Below are 23,118 nucleotides of genomic sequence, written 5' to 3' on the forward strand. Positions count from 1 at the left end.
TCATTTACTGCATGGGGTTTTGTGACAGCTGTGACAGAAAGAAATGACATTGTTAAATGGGGATGCAAGCGATGCAGACAGTACATTTTATTTTTGTGGGAAGGTGTTTGCTGCTTTTCTTCATGATGTCTGAGCACCTCCTGCAAACCTGGAATGTGAAACTGCATCTTGGGAGGCAGCGTAGCAGGTGGCTTTGGATATGGCTATTAATGTGTTCAGAGGTATTAATGCAGAGATGATGTGACAGCTCTGCTCGAGCGGGGTGTTTGGCAGCTTGTGTCTCTCACAGAGTATTTAGGAGTTGGCATTGCCCTGAAGCTGTCTCCTCCTGCACCCCCAGGGAAATCTCTGGAGCTTCCAAAGCTGAGACCTCTTTGGAGGGCAACAAGGAGATGATGGGTTTAAGGTTGCTCCAGGGCACTGTTAAAAGGCCTGAGGACCCTTTGAAGCTACAGGAAATTGTCTTTATTCCATCCAGTGCTCTCAGTCTTATCAGTCCCAAACCCAAAATGCACACACTAAGTCCCTCCATTCTTGGAGTCTTTGTGATGAAGTAGTCTTTCCTATACATGTATGGGCTTCAGTGAAATTTGACTGAAAAGTCAGCTTTAAACCCTAGCCTGCTTTTTGCTCTTGTCTTATGAGGGAAGAGTGCTGGTGAAATATTTCATGCCCCTGTTACGTGGTTTGTTGGGGTTTTTTCCCCTCCTATCTTCTTGCTGTTTTCAGGCACAGAGTCCCAGCTCAGCTTTCCTTGTGAGTGCCCAGTGATCCTACTGCTTACCTGTTGACAGCTCTTCAGTGTTGCTTTGCCTTCACTGCTGATGCAGTTTTACTGGAAGGCAGCTCACCTTCCTCCTGCAGCCTGTAATCACATGGAAGCCTGTTCAGCCATAGCTCTCCTGTGTTTTCTCTGATGCCATGGTGGTCATTATTACTGAGAAAGGATTGTGCTCTTGCTGTGGAGAAAAACTCCCTTCTCAGGCTCCTGAATTTCTCTGGGTTTAATTTTCCACCAACATAATTTTGAGTGGCAAAGAATAGTAGGATATTAAATTTTAGTAGTGGTCTCTGAAACAGGTGCTCGGGCAGGGGTTAGGAGTAGTGCTTGGACAATTAATTCTGTTTTATCAGAGCTGAAGCTTGCAGGGCAGTCAGGTTTTTTTCCTATAAGACACTTTAAGCCACATTTTTAGGGACTATAGGTTTTAATAAAAGATTTTTTTTTAATCCTGTAAATTGCACATTGTGTGCTGTGATTATAGAAGAGGCAGACTTTTAGAAAAAGAAATTCAGTGGATTTATATGGCAAGATGCAACTTTAAAGAATGACCATGCTTTGACTGAAAATGTTACTTTACCAGACTTGGCTGGGACTAGATTTAACATTTTAAAACACATGTAGGGGTCAAATACATAAATGGAGGAGCAAATGGAAAGGTGCTTGTGTCTTGCCAAAGTATCTGCCATTGTGTGTACAATATTAGGGGTTTGTAGAAGAAAGTTATTACCACTGCAGCATTCTTTTGCTACTGTCAGGATTTAGGGAAAGGATGAGAATCAGGGTTGGGATACTTGGAATAACTGGGAAGTTGACTGCCTGTCCCAAGGCAGTCCCTAAGGAAACAGCTGCATAGGCTTTTCAGGTCTTTAGGTAGATCTGTGCGGTTTGGGTTTTGCAAGCCAGTGGTCTGCAATTTTGTCTGACATTGTATGATAGAACTATCAGCTGGAGCAATGCAGGAAGGAATAAAGCAATCTGAGCAGCTTACACATGGACTGGCCTTACTCTAATAAGGTGTGGGGATGGTACTTGGCAAGTTCCTTAGCATATTGTGGGAAGGCACTGATTGAATGTGGTCAAAAGCACTGATTGCAGAGTGATGGAGGCTGGAAGAGACCTCCAGAGGTCAAATAACACCTTGGCTCAAGCAGGGCCACCTAGAACCAGTTACCCAGGACCATGTGCAGATGGCTTTTGAATTTCCCCAAGGAAGGAGACTGCACAACCTCCCTGGACAACCTGCGCTGCTGCTCAGTAAAGCAGGAAAAAAGTGTTCAGAGGGAGTGCCCTGTATTTCAGTGTGTGCCCATTGCCTCATCCTGTAACTGGGCATCACTGAAAATAGTCTGGCTCCATGCCCTTTGCACCCTTCTCTCAAGTATTTGTATACATTGATGAGATTTCTCTTAGAGCTGCTGAGTTGACATAGTGTATAGATGTTCTCCATACTTTCCAGCTGCCCTGTAAGCAGGACTGGGTTTCAGACCTGCCTTTTCAGAAAAGAGAAAGGGGAATGTTGCTGTTACAGGATGAGTGATGTGTGCATTTGCCAACTTCATGCATCCATTTAAGAGATAGCACTTGATGGAGATGATTCATAAGCAATTCATTTAGAAAAAGGATTTTTTTTCTGCTGCACTTGCTGTCTACAGACTTATCTAAGATCCTGTGAGACAGTGTTTTAGCTCTTTCACTCCAGCGATAAGCAATCCTCTCAGCTGGTTGCTTGCTTTTGATTTTTCTGGTAGCTCATAGGACCTGTGTCATTAAGAGAGAGTGTAATCTCTTTATACTGGCTTAACCACAAGAGAATTTGATTAATGTAAAGTCAGTGTGAGAACTGAATCAAATGACAGAGGTGGTGTTAAAGCTGGTACAAGCAGATGTAAAGCACTAAGAAGGGAAAGCCAGTATTCTTCCCAGACAGTCTTGTTTTTTTGCAAGCAAAACTCAGTTTTAGTGGTAAAGCATTATGCAGTGTATTAGCATTCTTTTAGTGTATTTAGTAAATATGTCACCTCAGTAACTGGAGACTTAATTACTGTAGTCTGTGGTAAATCCTTTCGGAGATGTGAGGAAGTGCTTTGGGTATATTTATGTTACAAGAGTTACCACTACAAACTTAAATATTTAGGAACTGTGGTGTTGCATGCTTCCTGATGATTGCTGTAGAGTGTTCCTTCATTTGTTAAGGAAATAAAAATGTACATCAGCATTTTTATGAGAGACTCATTAGGGATGAGCACAGCAGCAAGATGATGAGCTGTCATCTATTGTTCCAGCTGACAAATTAAACCATTCTTCTACTGATATGTGCAAGCCTTATCCAAATATCCCTGCAGGCAGAATTGCACAACATTCCACCCTCCTTATCACCGCACTTCTCCCTCTCGTCTGTGATGTTGAGAGATTAACAAAGGCTTATGGTGGATGGGGGTTAAGGAAAAATGCCTCATTCAAAAAAACTTGACCTAATAAAAATGAAGCTGTATCATGCTGACTGACACCAAAGCTATATAGTATTTGGAAAATCTAAAAGCAGATTGAAATTATTAGGGGGAAAATGCTGGTTCTGTATCTGTATGCCCAGTATCTGAAGTGGTAATTAACTTATGATATATGATTATAGTTATATTGGAGTCTGTGGAGGTTAATGGGATTCTGCTGTGTGAAGAAACACTTTCAATGAGATTGTCATGGTTATACAGGGGTGAAGAGGCCTGCTGAAAACCCTGCTTACGAGCCTTACTACTACTCTGAATGACTTTTACTGTTGTACTTTTACTCAAGCATTTCTTGTCCTCAGAGGGTGGTGCTATCAGTAGAATGAGTCGAGTTTTAGGACTGCAATGAATTTCCAATGTTCTCTTGTCTCTTTTTGACAAAGAAATTGAGAGGCGACTGATCTTGAACAAAACTTTGTACCCCTGATACCTGCTCTGTGTAGACATGTCACGTGAAGGTGACAGGGTACAAGTGAATGACTAAGGCAGTGGGTCTGGGAGCTTTTCCATGTTTATCCCTACAATCTAAACTATGGCATTATGAGAGAAGCCTCATCTACAAAAGCTGTGTGGCAGCATGGCTCACAGGAGACTAAAAGGAGATGGCCCTCTTAGCCTGCTGTATGTTGCAGAGAGCAATGTCTTCAATGTCCTTCCTTGCCAGGCAGTTTTTCTTTCATCTGGCTGCTGGCTCTCCTCAACATTGCAGGGTTTAGAGTAGAGCTGTCATGGTCTGCTGCTATGATAGATGGCAGCAGTAGATCTTTGTGCTCTATACTTAGATAACCACTTGAGAATGTGGATAGGAAGGAGGCAAGAGGTGTCTTGTGCCTGCCCTGTGTATGTGCACAGCAGGAGCCCTGACCTTGCTGTGACTGGCTCGATGAGCAAGACCAGGAAGGAGAAACTTGAAGAGGAGGCTGCTCCAACTAGCCAACTAAGGGGCATTGCACAATGTATAGGGAAAGGGTGTGAAGAACACTGGTGGTGTGGTCCCCGCAGTTTCCACTCCTGAATGAAGTCCTAATTGCAGTGTCCATGCTTTTTTAAGGCCTTGCCTTCTGTGATCACAGCAATGGTAGGTGTAAAGGAAGCACTGAATGTGTATGCAAGAGCAATATTGGTCTCTGTGTGCAGGGCATTTTACGAACTTCAAATGAAATAAATATGTGGGTTGGCCAGTTCTGTTTTCCTGGATATGTATTTATTGTTTAAAAGTTAAGCCTATGAATTCTTTCCCTCTTGTGACCCAAGAGAACAAAGTGGGTAGAAATTGGTGGACCACAATCAATATTGAAACCTTTGCAGTTGAGAAATGCTTTGTGCATAGAAGTCCAGCACCTAACCTGGTTTTAGAAACTTGGAGAATTCAGATATACTGACCAGTGTTGGAACAGCTAAGGAGTGTCCTTCTCCAGAATGGGCAGCCCTGGATCTCATTTGCTTCTTGCTGGATTTTTTTGTCAGATCTGAAGCGTGCTGGTGGTTCTCTGGTTGTTTGCCTGTTTTAATATGTAGAGGTATTACATTTTCCCCCTCCATTATTCTGCCAAAGAAATGCTAACAAATCCTTCTCTTTTGCAGGATTTTTGGCTGCCCATGGTACCCAAACTACTGTCCTGGTATATGTATTCTTGTGATGTTCTGGATTTAGTACACATGAGGAACAGTGGGAAGTCAAGTTACCTGCCTAGATTCATAGAATATCCTGAGTTGGAAGAGACCCACAATGGTCATCAAAGTCCAGCTCCTGGCCCTGCACAGGACAACCTCAGTCAGATAAGGACATTGCCAGGTCTGGAAGCTAAGCCCTGGGATACTGAATGGTGCTTCCATGCCCTCGTTGCAAAGGCAGCACTTTTTCTATGCTCAAAATTAACGGGACTGAGTAAGCAATTGAACTTCCCCCAGAAGAACTGCTCTGAACCTTGTCTCTGATCTCTTTGGTGGATCTCTTGAGTGTCTGGGCACTACGGGGTGCAAAGGACAGAAAAGTCTTTACAAGGTTTTGAGCTGTCCTTTACATATCCCATGCTACTCACCTGGCAACTGTACCATGGGTAGTCCTCGACTTTGATACTTTCTATGCAGAAAGCTTCCAGCAGCACTGGCCTAAGCCATTGCTGCTCAGCTGTGTCACCTGCTCAAGCCATGCCCTTGGTAACTGCTGTTGCTGTTGTCACATTTGGGATTGAGTAGAATTATGTTCATTTACAAGCAGGTAAGATGTAGCTAAAAGGAGATGCACTTGGAAAGGTAAATAGAAATGGAGGTGGTGTCTGTTCCAAGCAGCAAGTCCACCAGCTCTGAATGCTGTTACAAAACCTTGGGGAAAGGTTTGTTCTTTCCTGTCCCTCTGTTTGGAGGTTCAGCCACTCCTCCTGCTGTGGGAAGTAGCACTCCCATGGCTGCTGCACTCTCCCACATCCTCAGAGATGGGACTGGGATCTGACTGGCTGGGGCTGCTGGAGCAGCATGGCTTGCAGGCATGCAGCACTACCCTTCCCCAGGGAGGAAGGGAGTGTGTGGCAGTGGATTCATAGTCTATGGAAAGAAAGAAAACAAGTAGAGCTGTATTTATTCTCTGCTGTTGGACAAGTTGCTGGTTGGAAGCAGCCTATTTAACTACTGAAGCTCCAAACGTTTTCTGTTTGTCAGCCATGTGATCACTTTGTATTTAGGCTTGATGGGGGGAAAAACTGGTGCCTCGCAGGAAGCCTGTGGGCTGTCTTCTAGAGGAAGCTTTCAAATGTGGCTGACCACTCTGATGTATTCTGAAAAATGGCTTTTTAGCAGAAATCTTTGTTTAACAAAATACTAGAGTAAATGAGTTTTCTTCCAGAAGAGATCTCTTAGTAGAATTAAAAAAAAAAAAAATTATCCCCTTTTCATGCTGAGAAGAACGGTCATTGACTATGGTGTCAGTTCCTGAGAAAACTGCCTCCCAAAAGCCAAGTTATGGGGCTGGCTGATTGCTGTCAAATCCCTTTGCTTCAGTAAACTGATACCTTATTTTCTGTCTTCCTCTAAGTCTCCTGAAGTTGTGCTACATCCACAGCAAATGGTTGGGTTAATATGACTCCTGGGCCATCCACCATGAATCTGAGTGGTTTTGAAGGGCTGGGACTGGTGAAGGGCTTTAGCTGGAAGAGGTCACTGAGACCACGTAATTCTTACCAAGGGATGATGTCAAATGGGGTTATACATCTGTAAGGGTGATGTCAGATGGGGTTGCAAATCTACACAGGCATTTGACTTTAATGCCATTTGCTGAGCAACTTTTCTTTGAGTTCTGCAGAACAGCTCTGACTTTCCATCTGACACTGAAAATTTAATCATGTGCAAAAGAAACATGCTCTGTCAGTGTATCTCACTAGAGGTGGGTTGATGTTAGTTGTGATGGTAGTTGCTTTTGCTCTATTTGAGATAGCATCTGCACTCAACTGTGCACCTAGGAAGCTGGAGCATCACTTTGAGGGGTACATGTGACATTTTCTCTTTGCAAGAATGATGTATCATAAATGAAAGTGGAGCTGGACTTCTCCACATTGTTCAGGTACCTGCTAATACCTCCCATAATTGCTAATGTTTCTCAGGGTTAAAAATGGCTATCAGAATCTATCAGAAGCTGTAAAATGAAAGGGAATCTATCTTACTGGAAGGTAAGATCTGAATCTCTCCAACTCTGCAGCAGGTCTGATCCATGTCAACTTACTGGCCCCAGCCCAAGAAGCAGTTTGTTCTTTTCTGCATAACACAGTATTGAAAGGCTGCCCAGAGCATGAAGGTATAACTTTTCACTTAAAAAAAAATTTAAAAATACAAGCCTCCTCAGCAGCTGAAGTTAGCCACTGTGTGTCTCCTTAAACTGAAAGGGAGCATCTTTGGACTGGAGTGTGGCCTGTGGTGAAGGCACATGGTGTAATTCTTGAGCATGTCCTGTGCAGGGCTAAGAGTTGGAGGTGATCCTTGTAGGTCCCTTCCGACTCAGGATATTCTGTGAAGAAGTGTTATTTCTGTATAGCTTGCACTGCTGTCTGCTTCAAATGTTTTATTTTTAGCAAAATTTTATTGGCTTGATGTGTAGGAAAAATAAAGACAACATATTAGCAAAATAATTGCCATACCAGTGCAGCCTTTTGCTCCACAGAAAGGTTTTCTTATTAAAGCTCCAGTGCTTTCTCTCAAGGATGTACAACTGTGTTTCCCCTTCATTAGATTAGTACACACATAAAGGAAATGTTAAAAGAGCCACTTTTACTACAGATTACTGTGTTCTGACACCAGCAGTTAGAAAATTCACCTTGCTGCTCTCTACTGCCCTAGCATTACTGGCCTGTCACTTGACAAAAGCAAGTTGCTCTTTTCCCTGGACTGTTGACTTTAAAGAATTTGCTGTAAATAGTCAGTGCCTTGCTTGTCTTAGAGGCCTGCAGAGGAAAAAAAAAATCTCACTTTTTGATGTTCAAAGCCAGAAACCTCTTTACTCCCTTGGTCTGTATAAGGTAAAAATAAGTAAAGAATGAAAAATAAGTAAAGGATGAAAATCTGTTTCTCCTCACCTCAGGTCACTGCTGTCAGATCTTGGCATTGTTGGTGCAGTACAATGGCAGGGGCATTAGATCATCTATCTTTACGTGGGAGCTCTGTGGCTTTTCACTGCACATTTATAGAGTAAAGTGAGGCCATAGGGCCCAGAATAATTTTTACCCTTTGTGCAACATAATTTGAGAGAAAATTTTCCCTCTCCTGATTATGAGTAGTATTTCCTTCTTAGTGCTGTGTATGGAATGGTGTCTATAGCATTAATGCTTCTCTTCTGCAGTGCAGTGTTATATTCAAGAATTAGAGCTCAGGTGAGATGGAGGCAGTATCTGCTGCTCTCTTCTCCACCCTCTGCCTCAATAGCACTCTGAGATGGGACATGTCCCATGTCTGGGACCAAAAAGGTTGGTCAAAACCAGGGTGAGAGAAAGTAACAAATTGTGGAGTTTGCTGACTCCCTCATCTTTTGATCAACTGTGACTTTTATCAGGGACCTACATCTCTAATTTCTCTAATACTGAATGCAGTCTGTGAACCTGAGGCAGGCTGTCTGCATCTCCTCTCTTTAAGATGCTTTGCAAGTGCCTCTGACTGAATAAAGCTAAGTGAGCCCATGTCCTGTGGTGTGACCTGGCCTATAGCACATCCCAGGTTTCTGATTGGGAATGGGAAAGGACCGTGTGTCTGCACTGTGTCTCTTCTGAGCAACTGCATTGGGAAGGGCTGACATGCAGCAATTATGGCATCCAAATGGATTCACATAGGATGGCACAGGTTAAATCGGGAGCAGACACCTCAGCATCTATGGCATGCACGCCACACAGCGTGTACGCATCTGTACTGGTTATATGATATCCCAAAACCTCAGATGCTTTAGCAGCTAGGATTTTCCTTAAATTCTAATCCTGGAGGGGAGGGAGGACACAGTAAAGAACAATATAATGCTAATCTGCTTTCCTGTGGGCATTACAAAAGATAGGTTCTTTTGGTGAATGGTGTTCGTATCTGTGCAGGGAGAAAGGGTTTCAAGAGCGGAACAAGGACTTAGGGAACCAGATTAAAAAGCTTGCTGTGGGAGTACTAAGCAGGAGATGAACATGGACTTACCTGAGCTGTGTGATATATTCCTATGTGTCCATGTTGAGGCCAAGAAAGAGCTGGTACCTAAGAGGCAGGGCAGAGGCTGTTCTTGCCGCATCTCCAAGATGCAGCAAGGCATGAAGGCAGGCAGAATTTTATGCTCTAACTTCGATCAGCAATGGCCGTTTAAGGCAGAGCAAGGCGTGCAGTATGGACACTGCCCAGTCCAAACCCAGCAGCCACGTGAACTCTCCCCAGGTGGGCAGTGCCAGGCTGGCACAGCAAGGGCCCCCCTCTCCCCCTGCCTGCGATGACAGAGGGAGTCTGATTGAACTTGCTGGCTCCCACTCGCTCTGCCCTAATTTTCCTCAGGACAAATCAGAAGAACCTGTCTCCGAGCGCAAGATTTTGGGAATATGTGTCAGAGATGCCTGTCAGTAAAACATCCGTCTTGCCCTAATTTCTGCATGGAGTGCTGCAATGTCGACTGAAATAACCTTCCAAGCTGGCTCTGGTGCAGAGGTATTTTGGCTTATGTTATTGCTAAGAGCTTTCTTTCTGAGGAGCTCTTTCTGGCTCTCTGTGTTTCTGATGTCTGACTCTCTTCACTCTTCTTTTTCCCTTGGGCTGGGATGTGTGCTGTTTTCAATGCATCAGGAAGTAATACGCAATGAGAAAACTCTCATCATCTGTGCATCAGGGAGAGAATTACTGACTGTGTGCTGAGCAGTCAAGTTATTGATTCAAACCAAAGCCCAGTCTCTCTGTCTGCTGGGCTGGTTACGTCCTGCTGGTTCATTGCATTTAATCGGATTCCCTGAGCTGCCACGCAGAGGGGGAGAGTTAGAACCAGATCCATCTATAATGTTCGCTTCAAAATCCAGTTCTGTATCCCCTTCTCCATCCATGGAACAGACGGATTCAGATGCTCTGGACATCAGCACCAAAGTGCAGTTGTACGGTGTGCTCTGGAAGAGACCCTTTGGGAGGCAGTCGGCCAAATGGTCCAGGAGGTAAGCCCGGTTGCTGAGGGATGCTCGGATGAAATACAAAGCCTAAGGGTTCTGGGATAAGTTAAGAGCCTGAGTGCTTGACTCTTCAAGTGCAGCCAGGCAGAGGCTGGGGTAAAACTTGGGGCATAGCTTCCCTGCTGTTCTGAGTCTGCTTTACACATGTGGCACCCCTTTGTGCTCTCTTCTTTATCTGTCCAGACCTTGTGCTATGTGCACTTCAGGGTGGGAATAGAGACTAACTGCCTCCTCTGAATAATTATCTTATGAAAGAGGAAGAGTCAGCTCGTGTGTTTTGCCCCTAAACTGCCTTTGTTCTTTTAGCACTCAAAGCTCTTTGAGTCCTTTGGGTGCCAGAGGCAAGGGCTGAGCTGACTGCATGTGGGTCTGTATGTGTGTGTGGTCTGCAGGGGTCTGTGGACCAGCTCCAGTACTGCTGTGCTGCCTGACAGTGACAGCATGCTTGGAACAGCACATGCAGACTCTTCCCTGGGGAGAAGGTGGCTCTGAATTCTCTCCCATCTGGAGATGTAAGGGAGTTGTAAGCTGCTGTGTGTTATCTATCAGCAGCCAGGAAGTTTGGAGCTGGAAAGCATTTGCCATAACCTTTAACCAAGGACAGAAGTAAGTTCTATAATACTGAAATGGTGGATCAGTTTAGAGTTGGTGTAGTTTCTTTATGGAAATCACTGGATCTCTGGCACTTACCTTTTGTGGGTAAGTACCTCTTTGCTGTAGTCTGCAGTATAGATACAAACCATTTCTAAATCCAGCTTTCCCAGCTTTGCTCTCTGTAGTAACCATAGTGCTGCCCAGTCTGTGAAGATGGCATAGCCTGACAAAAACATTACTTGGGAAGCAGTTTTGTTTTTGTAGCAGTCTTTGGCCTGTGTGTGGGTTTTATTCCCTCCCCTGCCAAGAACAGCCTATTTTCACCCAGAAAAGAATTTGTGCTGATGCTCCCTACTCAGCTCCCAAATATTGATAAATAAATGAATTACGTCTGGAAACTAATGTGACTGTGTTATGGAAAAGAAGTGGACAGAATAACAGAGGGGAAGGTAATTTGCCATGGAGGAGACTTTCTTAAAAGGCTCTCCCTAATAAAAATTTCTTGCAGGCAAATGGCCCATCTCTGCTCCCTCTGTCATTATTTATTTAGTGCTGTTCTATTCCTAGAAGTCACCCTCATCTTCAGCAAGTGGTAAATATTTTAGTGATAGCAGCTAGGAACAGAAGGGGAGGTGACTGTGGGTCAGGGATGATATGGAAGATTAGTTGCAAGCACAGCAGCTGAGGGTCCTGGGGGACCAGACACAGGTCAATGAGAGTTGAACACGGAATCTGTAGGGTTTGGAAGGAAGTGGGTACTGGAGTAAAAAGACTTGAAGAGAGGAGCAATGTGTTGTTGGTTGGTTTGTTTGTTTTATCATGGGATAGACTTGCTTTAAAGTAAAATAACCTTGCATGTTATTATAACAAATCATTATGGGGAGATGAGCAATTCATTCATTTCCCCTTCTTTCCCCCCAGGCCCAGCAACACATAGCTGATCAAGTGCATTTTTTTATGAAAAGGAGAAGAGATGTTTCCCACTCCAGATAAATTAAGAAAAAAAATTGACTATTGCTTGATGTCATTTGGGATCTGATCTCTGATAAACGTAGGTTTTGTCCTGAAATCTTGGACAACAGTACTACTCCCAGTCCCAAGGAAAGTCTTTCCAAGATATGGGAGATAAAACAGTGTGTAAGGGGAGGATTGGTCTCATCAGGCCGTGAGCCATGAACATAGGTCTGTGTGGGAGATACATGATACTTACTGGCTTGATCGCATTCACTTGGCTGTAGCAGCAATGTTTCTGGAGAAATTGAGAAGAAAAGCAACTGTTTAAGGGAAGGATGGAATCGGATTAGATAATAGATCAAGGAAAAAGTGTCCAGGCATGGCGTCCAGTACTTTGGTGATGGAAATCCCAGGTTTTGGAATTTCACATTGTCCCAGCAGAGGTTATGCAGGGAGCAGGGAGGGATAGCAGAGCTTTATTTTAGTCAGGGCTAGATCTGATGGCACCTGTGGGGACAGCTGGAGTGGACTAGAGGCAGCTGTTTGAAGCATTTTCAGTCCTTCCTTTTGCCCATGCAGTGGTCTACTCTGAAGCCCAAATATTTGTGTGCTGCCTCAGGTACTGTCCAAGAGTGGGCTGGATGCTTCTGGCACTGGACCAGTGTGGCTGTGTTTATCTGCAGGGCTGACATCTGAGCATGCTGCCTTTCAGAGCTTGATTTTTGAAATGCCATTAGCAGCACCCTGATGCCTATCTCTTAAAGAAAAGAAGTTCTATTCCTAATGTGAATTTTCTTTCCTTGTAAAGAAATATCTTTCCAACAGAGAAGCAACTGTCTTCTGAGTTTACTGGTACTTTTGACCAGTCTAAGATTGGGTCACTGCTGGAGCGGCTTTGGAAAATCATATTCTTGGTCCCTGACTTATGATCCTTCTCTTCCTAACAAACTGCACCCCATTCTTCCTTCTAATGAATAATAAGCAATTTAGTCTCTCCTGCTACAAAAGTTTTACTGGTAATGGCATCAGCCTGGCACGGAGGCTGGAGTGAAATGCATAATGTGCATACCTGCCCTCGATATGGCATGAATACGGTGCAGTAGCTTTCCAGGATGGAAATGACACCTTCTTTACTATGAATAATCCCAGTCCCATATAGGAGTGTCATGCTCTAAACTGTCTGTTACCATCTATGTCTGAGACTTTGGGGTTCAGTGGGACAGTGCCAGGAGGGGCATCTGCTTGGTGGACAACTGAGTGTCAGAAAAGCAAGGTGGAGCACGAGAAGTTGAAAACAGGAGAGAACAAAGCACAAAATATGCTTATATCTCTCAGTAAATCCATCAGAGATGACAAGCTGGAAGGAGGGAAACAGCACAGTTAAGAGAGAATTTTTTTTCTTGAACCAGTCCTGTCTGTGGCAAAGCATGCACGTAACCTTGTTTACCACAGTGGCTGCTGACAGTGGTCACAGGACAGATGGAAAAGATAATTATTTAGGACTGCTTTCTGCTCAGAAACCCCCTGGGAATCACACAGCTGCAGAGCAGTGTGTGTGTGGAGCACAGGGCAGCAGGGGCTGCTGAGACATCGGGGCTGCGAGAGCATGTGCTTCCCTCTCGTCCATGTATGTAAACGTCCCACTTGCTGCTGGCTGCCAGGAAGCATCCACCTCTTCCTGCCGGGCACCAGGGCAGGAGGCAGGCAGGGAAGCCTGCCAGGTGAGGAAGAGTGAGGGGCAGGTACTGTGGACTCTGACCTGACATGCTGATAAAGATCATTTGCTCATCAGTTTCCTGAGCTGTCCCCAGGGATAGAGAGCTGGGCTGATCTCATAGCTGGGATTCGCTGCTTGTGCTCCTGGACCGGTGCCCAGAGAATCACCTCCGGAAGAAAGGACCAGGGAGACTGCTGCAGTTTTATAGTGTAACTACTTCATCTGGGCCATTGTCATGTCAAAAACTTGTACAAAGATTAGCTAATTAATTTAATTAGCCCTCTCTGATACAAAGAGAGCACTTTCCCCTCAGAGATCAGGTATCTCAACTTGTCCTGTAGAGCTGTTGTTTCTGCTCTCAGTGACTCAGTGACATCTGAGTCACTCAAATTGTTACTGTTCCTCTGCTATTCCAGTTTAATTACACTGTGGTTTCAGCGGTTTCATAGTGCAGGATCCAGCAGCAGGGATGGGTGACCAGAGCAGCTGACCACATGAATGGCTCTTGTATTACCTGTGCTGCCTGTGGAGTGTGGCTGTGCCAGCCTGTCTCACCTCTCACACCTTTGCTGCTGCTGCTCTCCAAGGTTTTGAACTCTGCTCTATTTTTAAATTGCTTCTTTTTTGCGTTCTTGTTTGTATTCAAAATCTTCCCCTGCCTTTATAACACTCCCTTTTCTTCTGCTGCCACATCTGTGCCTAATTCAGATACATGTTCAGTGTCTCCAGTCCTCCAATCACAGTCCTAACTGGGTGTCTCCCCCCTTTTTCCCTTGGCCATCCTTTCCCTTTCTGCTCTTGCTCACCTTGCTGCTGCTTTACTCTTCAACCTGCTCTTGAGTCTTGTAACTCTCTCCTCTATTCCTTTACTTGATGCCTCTTTTCACTATGCTGTGTCAATTGTCCCTGGGTTGTTGTATGGAGACTTTGTCCTGAAGGTCATTTAAAGTGACAATCTTGGTTGCTCAGGTGTTGCTTTCCAGGTAAGGATAGATGAGGGAACATGATCTGAGCATAAATACATTATGCCCACAAGCTAACCAGATTTTTGATGGTTTTCCTTCATTACTTGCAGTGGGATTTTGTTATTATTATTTTTTAAGCTCTTATTTTGTATATTTTCATTCCAAATCCCCATATTTTCTCTCCACATCTGTGAGGTCAGGGATCTAAAAGTTCATTTATCTGTGAGAGACACATCAATTTTCAGAGATTTGTGCTATATTTTGTTCTTATTTTTGCTTTGATTTTGGTTTCCATTGGAGCATAATCTATAATACGAGGATTATCAGCATTGAGCAACAAACAGTACGTAACAAACTAAAGCCTGGCTTTAAAATCACACAGAGTTAAAGATCAATATCTTTACCTGTCTGGAAAATGTTTCTTGAGATCATTCAGACTGAAAAGTGTCGAACAGGATGAGTAGACTTTCTCCATGTCATGTGTGGTGTTGACTTCTGGCATCTCTAGATTCATACTTGTGCCCACAGTATCTGGTTCCCTCTGACTCACTGGACCAGGCACAGGCCATTGGGCAGGCAGGTTTGTTCTTTTAAGATGTTATTTCTGTATGTATTGTGCAGATAAGGCAACATTTCCCTCTAAAAAAGGAAGTCCTCCTTGAACTAAGCATTAGAGGCATAACGTGAAGATGCAGCTACTCAAAGGAAAACTTTCTTATAGAGCTAATGACCAGAGGTGGGAGGAAAAATTAATCAGGAAGGCACAAGGCTTCTGTTCACAGAAGAAATGTGGACAGGAGGAACCAGGAACAAGCCTTGTTTGCTCTCTGGAGGTCTCTGATACCTGCCTTGGCCAGTGTCAGCTCTGGGCCTGCTGCAGGGGTCATGGCTGCCTTTGCCATTAATGCAAATATCTGAAATATCTGAAAATGCCTGTCCTTGTTTCACCCAAGGGTGAGACATCAATTAATCTACTCCATCAGTAGTGCATCCCCCAGAGATGTGCCCAGTGCCTCTGCTAAATGGGCAGGTGTCTTGTAGTTGAGCAATTCAAGTATGGGACAGCCACCATGGGCAGGGTCACCCCTTGCTTTCCCAGCTGAGGGAATATTAAATGCAGCTCCTCTGGGAGGTGCACAGGAACAGGAGTCTGGGCTGGAATGGTGGTGGTCCCCTGGGTGGAAGGTCAATAGCAATTGCTCCTACTCTGACGGCTTGCTTGACAGGCTGCACTGTGAATGAGCACCTTTTCAGTCCTCTACCTACTAAATAAGCTCAGCACAGAGGAGTGATTTTTGCACTGAGTTGTGCTGTTCTGCTTAGAGAGATTTTGTCAGGCTGTGGTCAGGAGCAAGAGGTGAGGTTGGGCAGTCAACCACGATGTCCTCAGGGTATCAAATGTGTCCTGCTGAGGAAACAAAGTGCCTGCTTCTCCCCACCTTTGATTTGAGCATAAACAGGTATAGATGAGAGGATGAGGAGAAGAAAAAAATTGGGGAACAATAACTGCTGCTGGTGGTTGTATGTTCTGAAGACTTCTGGATATAAAATGCACGTGTTCAATGACTGTCACTTTTAAACACTTTGGAGAAGGTACAAAGTAGGTCCAGAGCTTGAGTTTGCTGCAGACTTTCAGAAGTTTAACTTTGTTCTGCATTTTTTTATTGCCCCAAGAGCCCATGGTCTCTGTTTCCATGGCATTTGGCAATTTCATCTGTGTTGCCAGAGCCATGGCAGAAGAGCAAGAGATAGAAGCTGATGGAAGCAGTAAAGCTTTCACCCAAGAAAAATAATTATAATAATTATTATTAATAATTATAGATATAATTTTATTATTCTGGTGATAATTCTCTGCCAGCTTCAACATCTTTCTTTAGTTTTTGGAACTAAACTGGTACTGCCTGTGGAGGTCTCCTCTTGTTCCCTCCCAGAAACAAGAAGGTTTCCTAGGAATGTTCTTATTATTCATAGAAATGCCTTATCCTTTCCAGTTTCTTCATGATCTCTTGTCCTTGGGACCACATGAAAGTGATTTACACAGATGTGGTTTGTGAAGTGTAACAAGGCATTTAAAAATAATTTTCACCTTCTTGCTTTTCACTTTCTTCCCAAATCCCTTTCTCATGTCAGAAAATATGTACAAAACAGTACAACACATTTTCTTTGTAATTTACTCTTTTGAAACCTCCCTACTAAAGTTGTCCCCATTTTTCTTTTCAGCTGCTCTTCATAATTTTTGAATGCTGCAGAGATTTAGACCAAATTTAAACTAAGTGAGGTATCTCTCGCCTGCAGAGTGCATGCAACCTCAATTTTTGAAGAGAGGAGGGACTCTCCCAGGAGCATTTCAAAAATCCAAATAAGTTAAAGGTGGCACTCCTTTAATCATTATTTTGAGGACACACTCCAGTAAGTTAGAAGCTCGGCTTAAAGAAGCTGTGATATTTTGTGGCTGCTGCACAATGATCATCAGAGCATACCTGAGGCTAAGTGAGCAGAACAAGGCATATTTTAATGTTACAGATATGAGAAAAAAAAAATTCTATTTCCTTTGTAGTTGTGAAGGTCAGGGAGACTTTGCCAGGTGCTCTGCTTAAAAATATCTCTCAAATTTATTTCTGCTCCTGAGTGCTTTGGTGGCCAATTTTTTGCCTCAGGAGTCACTTGGGGATGCTAGGCTGCAATTCTGTGTTAGAATGGAAACACTTCCCTTCTGGTTTATGCTGAGATGGGAGGGAAGAGGGTGGCAGGCAGCAGATTGCCAAATGAGCATTTAGTTGCTCTTAACCCATGCGAGAGACCCTTGAATAAAAGAGCAGCTCTCTCCAACAGGTTGAATTCAACACACGAGCTAGAGAGAGCACACATGTAGAGATGGCAAAAGCCTGTGGTCCTGCCTGGGGCACAGAGCGCTGTCCCTGTGCCCTGTGAGCACACGGTGCCACGGTTTGCCCACAGCTCTGGTGTGTGCGTGCTGGGGTAAGCTGCAAACACAAAGTGCTTGAACTTGGCACTTGCTGTTAAGCACCAGCTCTTGGCTGTGAGCAGAAGTGAGGCACCTCGCCTCAGACTTAGGTGGGAGTAGTAAACTCTTCTGCTCAGAAAGCAGCTTTAGTTAGGTGGAGATTTCCTTGTGCTGTGAACCACAACCTCCATTTCACCAGAATGTATTTCCCTTCTCTGTCTTAAAGGTTCTTCATCATTAAGGAAAGTTTCCTGCTGTACTATGCTGAGAGTGAGAAGAAGAGTTTTGAAAGCAATAAATACTTCAATATCCATCCCAAGGTGAGCAGTGTTTGCTTGCACAAGGAGGGAGTAATTCTGTTTCTAGCTCCCCCTCCCCCTTCCTCCATGGGCCCAGCAAGTGAAGAAGAGATAAGTCCCAATAAGTCACAAAGATCTCACAGGTCCAGGGAAGCCTCAAAAGAGAAAGAATCGCATTGGTACCTTTCCAGGATATTTAATGATTTAGCAGGCATATGACTTCTGTTTTTTTTACCTGATAGTAGATATATTCCCTTGTTTTCATGATCTAATCAACTAATCTTGTGGCTATAAAAATACTGCTGGCAAAGCCAGTGGTGGGGTTAAGAGCTCCATTTGCCTCTTGTTCCTAACCTGTACCTGCACTCATTAGGAGCTGGTAACCCACATGTCCTCAGTTCTGAGGAGTGGCCTCTGTAGCTCTGCTGCCTGGAGCTCCACAGGATGACCCTGTGCTCTGAGCCTGCTTTTGTCCTCTGTAGTCACTGGAAGCTGATGTAGCACTTGAGCTTCCAAAGGAGCTGATTTCACCCATCCTGGTTGGGGGCAGCCAGCTGCCTGCGTGCCCCCATGCAGCACATGGGGGTTTTGACTGCTGTCAGTGACTCTAATGAATGCAGAGCCTCTGTCATGATACCACACTGAATCAATTGGGAGATCCCTTCCTCCCTGATGAAAGAGTTCCTGTTTCCATGTTCTGGCTAACAGCTTTCCCTCCATGGTGAAGGCAGGACTGCCATCTTTACCCCCTTTCAGATGCTGGCTGGGAGTATCCTGGTGGTGATGAGAGTCCCTCTGCTTTTCAGGAACTGTGTGTATTGCCCCTCCTGGGGTAGCCAAGGCAGGGCAGTGGCCCACAAGTGACTGAGGGTGAAAGTTCAGCTCCTGATTAGTTGATAGTTATATTTGATTTTTCTGACTGATTAGAGTGCCCTGGTTTATCTCCAGGGTGTCATACCCCTGGGAGGCTGCATCGTGGAGCCCAAAGAAGAGGCCAACATGCCTTATGCCATAAAGATCTCTCATGAAGACTTCCATGTAAGTATATTTCTTTTCTTCTCAAAAGCTCCAAACCCCACAGAACAGCTTAATGCTGATGAGCAGAGCTGTATTGGCAGTCTTTTCCCTCCCTGCCAAGGTGTGCCTACCCTCCCTGGACAGACTATCCTGAGAGCAAGGGTGACTTAACATCCCAAGTCCCCTCAAGGTTTTGCTGCTGCTTTGACAACCAACAAGGAAACTTGCACTTTCTGACACCAGGTTTTATGATACTAGCAGACCAGTAGACACATTCTTAGGAGCCCTAGAGCTCATGTTGCCCTATCAGTATTATTCTTACTGTGACTATTTGCCTTGTGCACACTTCCCAGTGTGTGGTAGGCCTAGGTCATATTTGCTCCTGTGTGATCCTGCTTCCCGTGTGGAAGACTGTGGTGGGCTCTCTTCCCACCACAGCTGTGTCCAGTTCATGCCATGAGTGCACAGAGGTGCATAAGGCACCAGCATCTCTAATCTGGGTTTTTTTCCCCTCCCCTCCCCTCTTCCAGGGTAACATTGTTCTAGCAGCCGAATCAGAGTTTGAGCAGGCTCAGTGGCTGGAGATGCTACAGGAGTCTGGAAAAGTGTAAGCTTCTTTCTATTCCTTACTTGCTTTGAACTGCTCTGTAGATGTGTAAAGGATAAAGAGGAAGAAGCCTGACTAGAAGGGCTATGGGGAGTCAGACAAGCTCCTCAAAAACAGTGAGAGCTTCACTTCCCTTCTGGACCTGTCCTTTCTCTAAACAGGAATGCTCGAAAACTGATGCAAAGCTTCCCACCTTGGTGTGCAGTGTGTGTGCAGTATGGCTCTCTGCTCACCCCCCCAGGCTGTCATCTGCCAAATGCTGATACACTCAGTTCACCTGCCATCCCTCTCTTGTGCCTCAGAGAGGTGGGACCTGAGTCTGAATGGGAGCCCTCCTGGTCCATTTTGTGTGGGAAGCAAGGTTTGCAGGTTTGATAAAAGTGGGGGTCAGACAACTCCTCCATATGAATTTGGGGTGAAGTAAGAGCAGAACAGGCAAGGCACAAAGATAGTGTGCAGCTGCCCAGATGGCTCTATGTCCTGCTACGAGCAGGGACCTCACCAGCACAGTACTGACTAATAACCGTAATTGTGATGCAGTTCTGTGTCTGCGGGGTGTGCATTCCTTCTGCCCAGATCTGAGGGTGCTCAGACCATGCAGCCGCAGGATTTGGCCTCTCAAAACAGTTTAATTGTGAAATGCAGAGGCAGCCTAAATCCCAGGAGAGGCAGTGTTAGCAAAGCATTTCCAGCCCACCTGCAGGGGTGAGAGGGTTGCATTGCTGTGTGCATTCAGCACTGGTTCACACTCTGCTGAGAATGCTGGACAGAGATTTGCAGTTTGTTGGCCTGCAACACTGCAATCCCCAGCACCCAGGAGCCTGACAGTGCAATGAGCAGCTGTCCTGCAAAACCAGAGCAGGCTCTTTCTAAATCTCAGCAGATGCAGGAAGAGATAACACTTAAACAGGGATTTCACTTTCCCAAATGAGATATAGAAACTTCCTGAGTCTGTAGGGCAGAGCCTGCCATTCAGCTGTGAGGCTTAAAGCAATGATGCTTTGCTCTGCCCTTCCTGGCTGCATTACAACCTGGGTGGTCTCTTGTCACTGTAGGGACAAAAGCTGTTTAACATGTAATACCAGTGTGTGCATGTATGTGTACATGCTAAGGCAGTATCTCAGTTAATTTCAATGTTGTGAGGCTCAAAATTTTGATTTGTAATAAATGGGGAACCCAGTGTTATGGTGGATCATGCCAAGCTCTGTGCTGCTGCAGTGTGCTTGGCTTTGGTGCTGGGGGAAGCTGTTACCTCCCTGGTAGTGTATGAACTGCAACACAAGGCTGTCCATTGAAATTTCATGGGAGCAGGAGTCCCATGGGACACAAGACCCAAGGCAGAGGTCTGCCACCCCCTTGGCATGAGCAGCCTTGGCCACTTACAGAGGAAAAGTGACAGAGTTAGTTAGCCCTTGAGCAGTTTGGAGATTTTTATTGAATAGCACAGGTCTGCACTTGCGTCCACCAATGTTAAGCTCAACTATTGCCAAGGGCAATAATTTGGGACCAAGTTCATCTTTCAGGTGTGTGTGGGAGGGAAGGAGGAAGGCAGCACAACTCGGGAGAGGTACTCACAAGTAAGCCCTGCACTGCTGCATTTGTCACAGAGCCAGCCTTTTCTCTAGTCCATGCTTCAATATTCCAGCAGTAGCATTTAGAACAGAAGTAGAGAGGGGCTGCTATCATACAGCAGACCACCTGCACCTAGCTGAAAATCTGCCTGAGACACCTTCCCTCCCCTCTCTGCTTCTGTTCCTGCATCAGAGAGTGGTGCAGCTCCAGTGCCAGTCTCATCAGTGCTGATGGTAGCCTGCATGTGAGGAAAAGCACAGATTATGTGATTTAACGGGGTCAGGTTGGGAGCTAAACAGCAGTCAGAAAGGCCAGCCCGGGCCAATAAATTCATCTGCAGTGAATAGAAAAGCTAAAAGAACACAGTTGAATTGTTCTAGGCAACCTGTTATAATCCTTTTGTTCCTAGATGGACATTGTACTGCCAGTGGTACCGCAGCACTTAGTTGTGATCGTCCTGCTGTTTTTATCGTTATTTAGAGCTGACCAAAAAAACTACCCCAAAAAACCAAAAACCCACAAACAAATAACCTCAAAAAACCCCAACCAACCAACCAAAAAAACCCCACAAATCCAACAACTACAAAAAAATCCAAACCAAAAAAACCCAGTCCCAGAACAAACTCCGTAGACTGAGATATGGAAATAGGCAAAAGAGGAAAAACAAACCTAGGCTGGGAAGTATCCTCTGTCCTTTGTTTCAATTTTGTCCACTGCCTCTTTACATCTGGGGTGGGTCATGTCTATGTGCCTGCACAACTGGTTATTGCCTCCACCATCACAGTCTGCTCGGTGATCCCTTCAGTTCTTCCCTCCTTTCCAAGCCTCCTGCCCTGATAGGGAATTCACTGTGGAGGGGAACTGATGGTCTCCCCACGATTCTAATGTGTTGTGGCTTGGACTTACCACACTTGCCAGATCGTGAAAGCTTTTTGGAAATGCACAAAGGCCTGACTCCCAGACTGCCAGGCTCTCTTTCCACCCAGAAAGGTTTTGCTGCTGGTAGTGGGGGACAGGTGCACACATACACTCTCTCTGTCCACATCAGCTTTCCCTGAACTGGTAGAAAGTAAACTTGGTGGGCAATGTGGGAGAAAAAAATAACATGGTACTTATGTCCTGCGGACTATAACACGCAAAGCGTCTCCAAAAATTGGCTGTGGGTGCTCCCAAGAAAGGTAAAATGCAGCCAAAGCTAAAGAGATATTCCCAGTGCTGCAAAAGGACTGGAACAGGCAGTGATTGAGATATATATGTGATGGAGGTTCTCTACAGCTTTGGGTTTGGTTTTTTTGTCAGGCAGGGGCTCCCTACTTGTCCCATGAGCCTTCCTGGCCCTGTGCTTTCTGATACTTTAAGCAGTGTAGCTTTTTCTGATGGAAACTCACTTGGCAAGAAATACAGACTAAAGAAAGCTGTTGCTTGCCCCTCAGCTGAAGTCACAGCCTGTACCTCCCTGTAGCTGTGGTTACACTGGCACTGGTGCCAGCAGATGAAGGAATAAACGCTTAAATGCTACACAGTGATATGAGTGCATTTTCTAAGTCACACAGCAGTGGGTGTAGTAACCTTTGAGTAACAGGGAAATGTCTTGTTAGTCTGGGGAAGGAAGGGAGCACTGAGAAGGTGAATCTGTAAACAGACACCTTAGAGGCTCTAGCTGTTTTGAAGCTCTCCATGTAATCATACGATAAACTCTGTCATTCCCCCCACTCCCATCTTGACCTGTTTGCTGTTGGCTTCTCTGGGATCAGATTCATCCTTTAACAAGGATTGTTAGTGAAAAAACACATTCACACCTACGTGTTCTCACTCAAGATGAAGATGTCTACCTGTGGGCAAAACAGCACCTTTTAAATTAGTGTTTTAGTTTCCTCTCTACTTTAGAAATATCCTCATTAGCTGACAAGAAACACATCTATATGCAAAGAGCTTGGGCTGCTGGAGCTGTGAGCTGCCTGGTCCCTGGGGTGGTGTGTGTTTAATTTATTCGCCTGGCTTTTGTAAGAGACAAAGTACAGGTTGCCTTGAAATAAGAGATTGCCAAATTAACACTTTCCAAAAAGCTACTATTTCAAATGTTTCACAAAGAGGCCCAGTACAGGAAGCTTTGCAGATATTTAATATTAATAAGATCCCTTAGGAGTTAACAAAGATGGCAGAATTTCTGGGCAACAATTGCTGTCCCTGTATGCACATCTATATAAACAGATTGAAATAAATTTTATGTATGTTTTAATGTTATGCATTTTATGTGTGTAGATATTTTTTCTAATGAAACATGAATAGAAGTGAGCAGCAAACTCCATTTCTGGTTCTGTTTTTGGTTTGTGTGTCCTTGTCCTTGGTGTTTAATATCTGTATTAAAGCCTATCCTGTCTGTCAACTCAATCAGTAATGGGCATCTGCTCCACAGGCACTTTTTGTAGCTTGGCTTCATAAAGTGTTTAAGAGATGTTGAGATCCTCTGGTCCTACAATAACACAA

General features: G+C 44.7%; 1 protein-coding gene across 4 annotated transcripts in view; it reads left to right on the top strand.

The window, feature by feature from the left end:
• The first annotated feature begins 74 nt into the window (after nt 1–74).
• The window catches only part of PLEKHD1 (pleckstrin homology and coiled-coil domain containing D1), a 38,623-nt gene continuing 15,579 nt past the window's right edge, over nt 75–23,118 (top strand). For 2 of the 4 annotated variants that reach the window (XM_032112123.1, XM_032112125.1), the window contains exons 1-4: nt 75–9,926; nt 17,363–17,456; nt 18,384–18,473; nt 18,983–19,059. In XM_032112123.1, coding sequence (XP_031968014.1) covers nt 9,778–9,926; nt 17,363–17,456; nt 18,384–18,473; nt 18,983–19,059 — 410 coding nt within the window. In that variant the 5' untranslated portion in view covers nt 75–9,777. The remainder of the gene's footprint in view (nt 9,927–17,362; nt 17,457–18,383; nt 18,474–18,982; nt 19,060–23,118) is intronic. The other 2 variants (XM_032112124.1, XM_032112127.1) reach the window with 2 other exon arrangements.

This window comes from Corvus moneduloides, chromosome 6 (genome assembly GCF_009650955.1).
Source record: "Corvus moneduloides isolate bCorMon1 chromosome 6, bCorMon1.pri, whole genome shotgun sequence".
Lineage (NCBI taxonomy): Eukaryota > Metazoa > Chordata > Aves > Passeriformes > Corvidae > Corvus > Corvus moneduloides.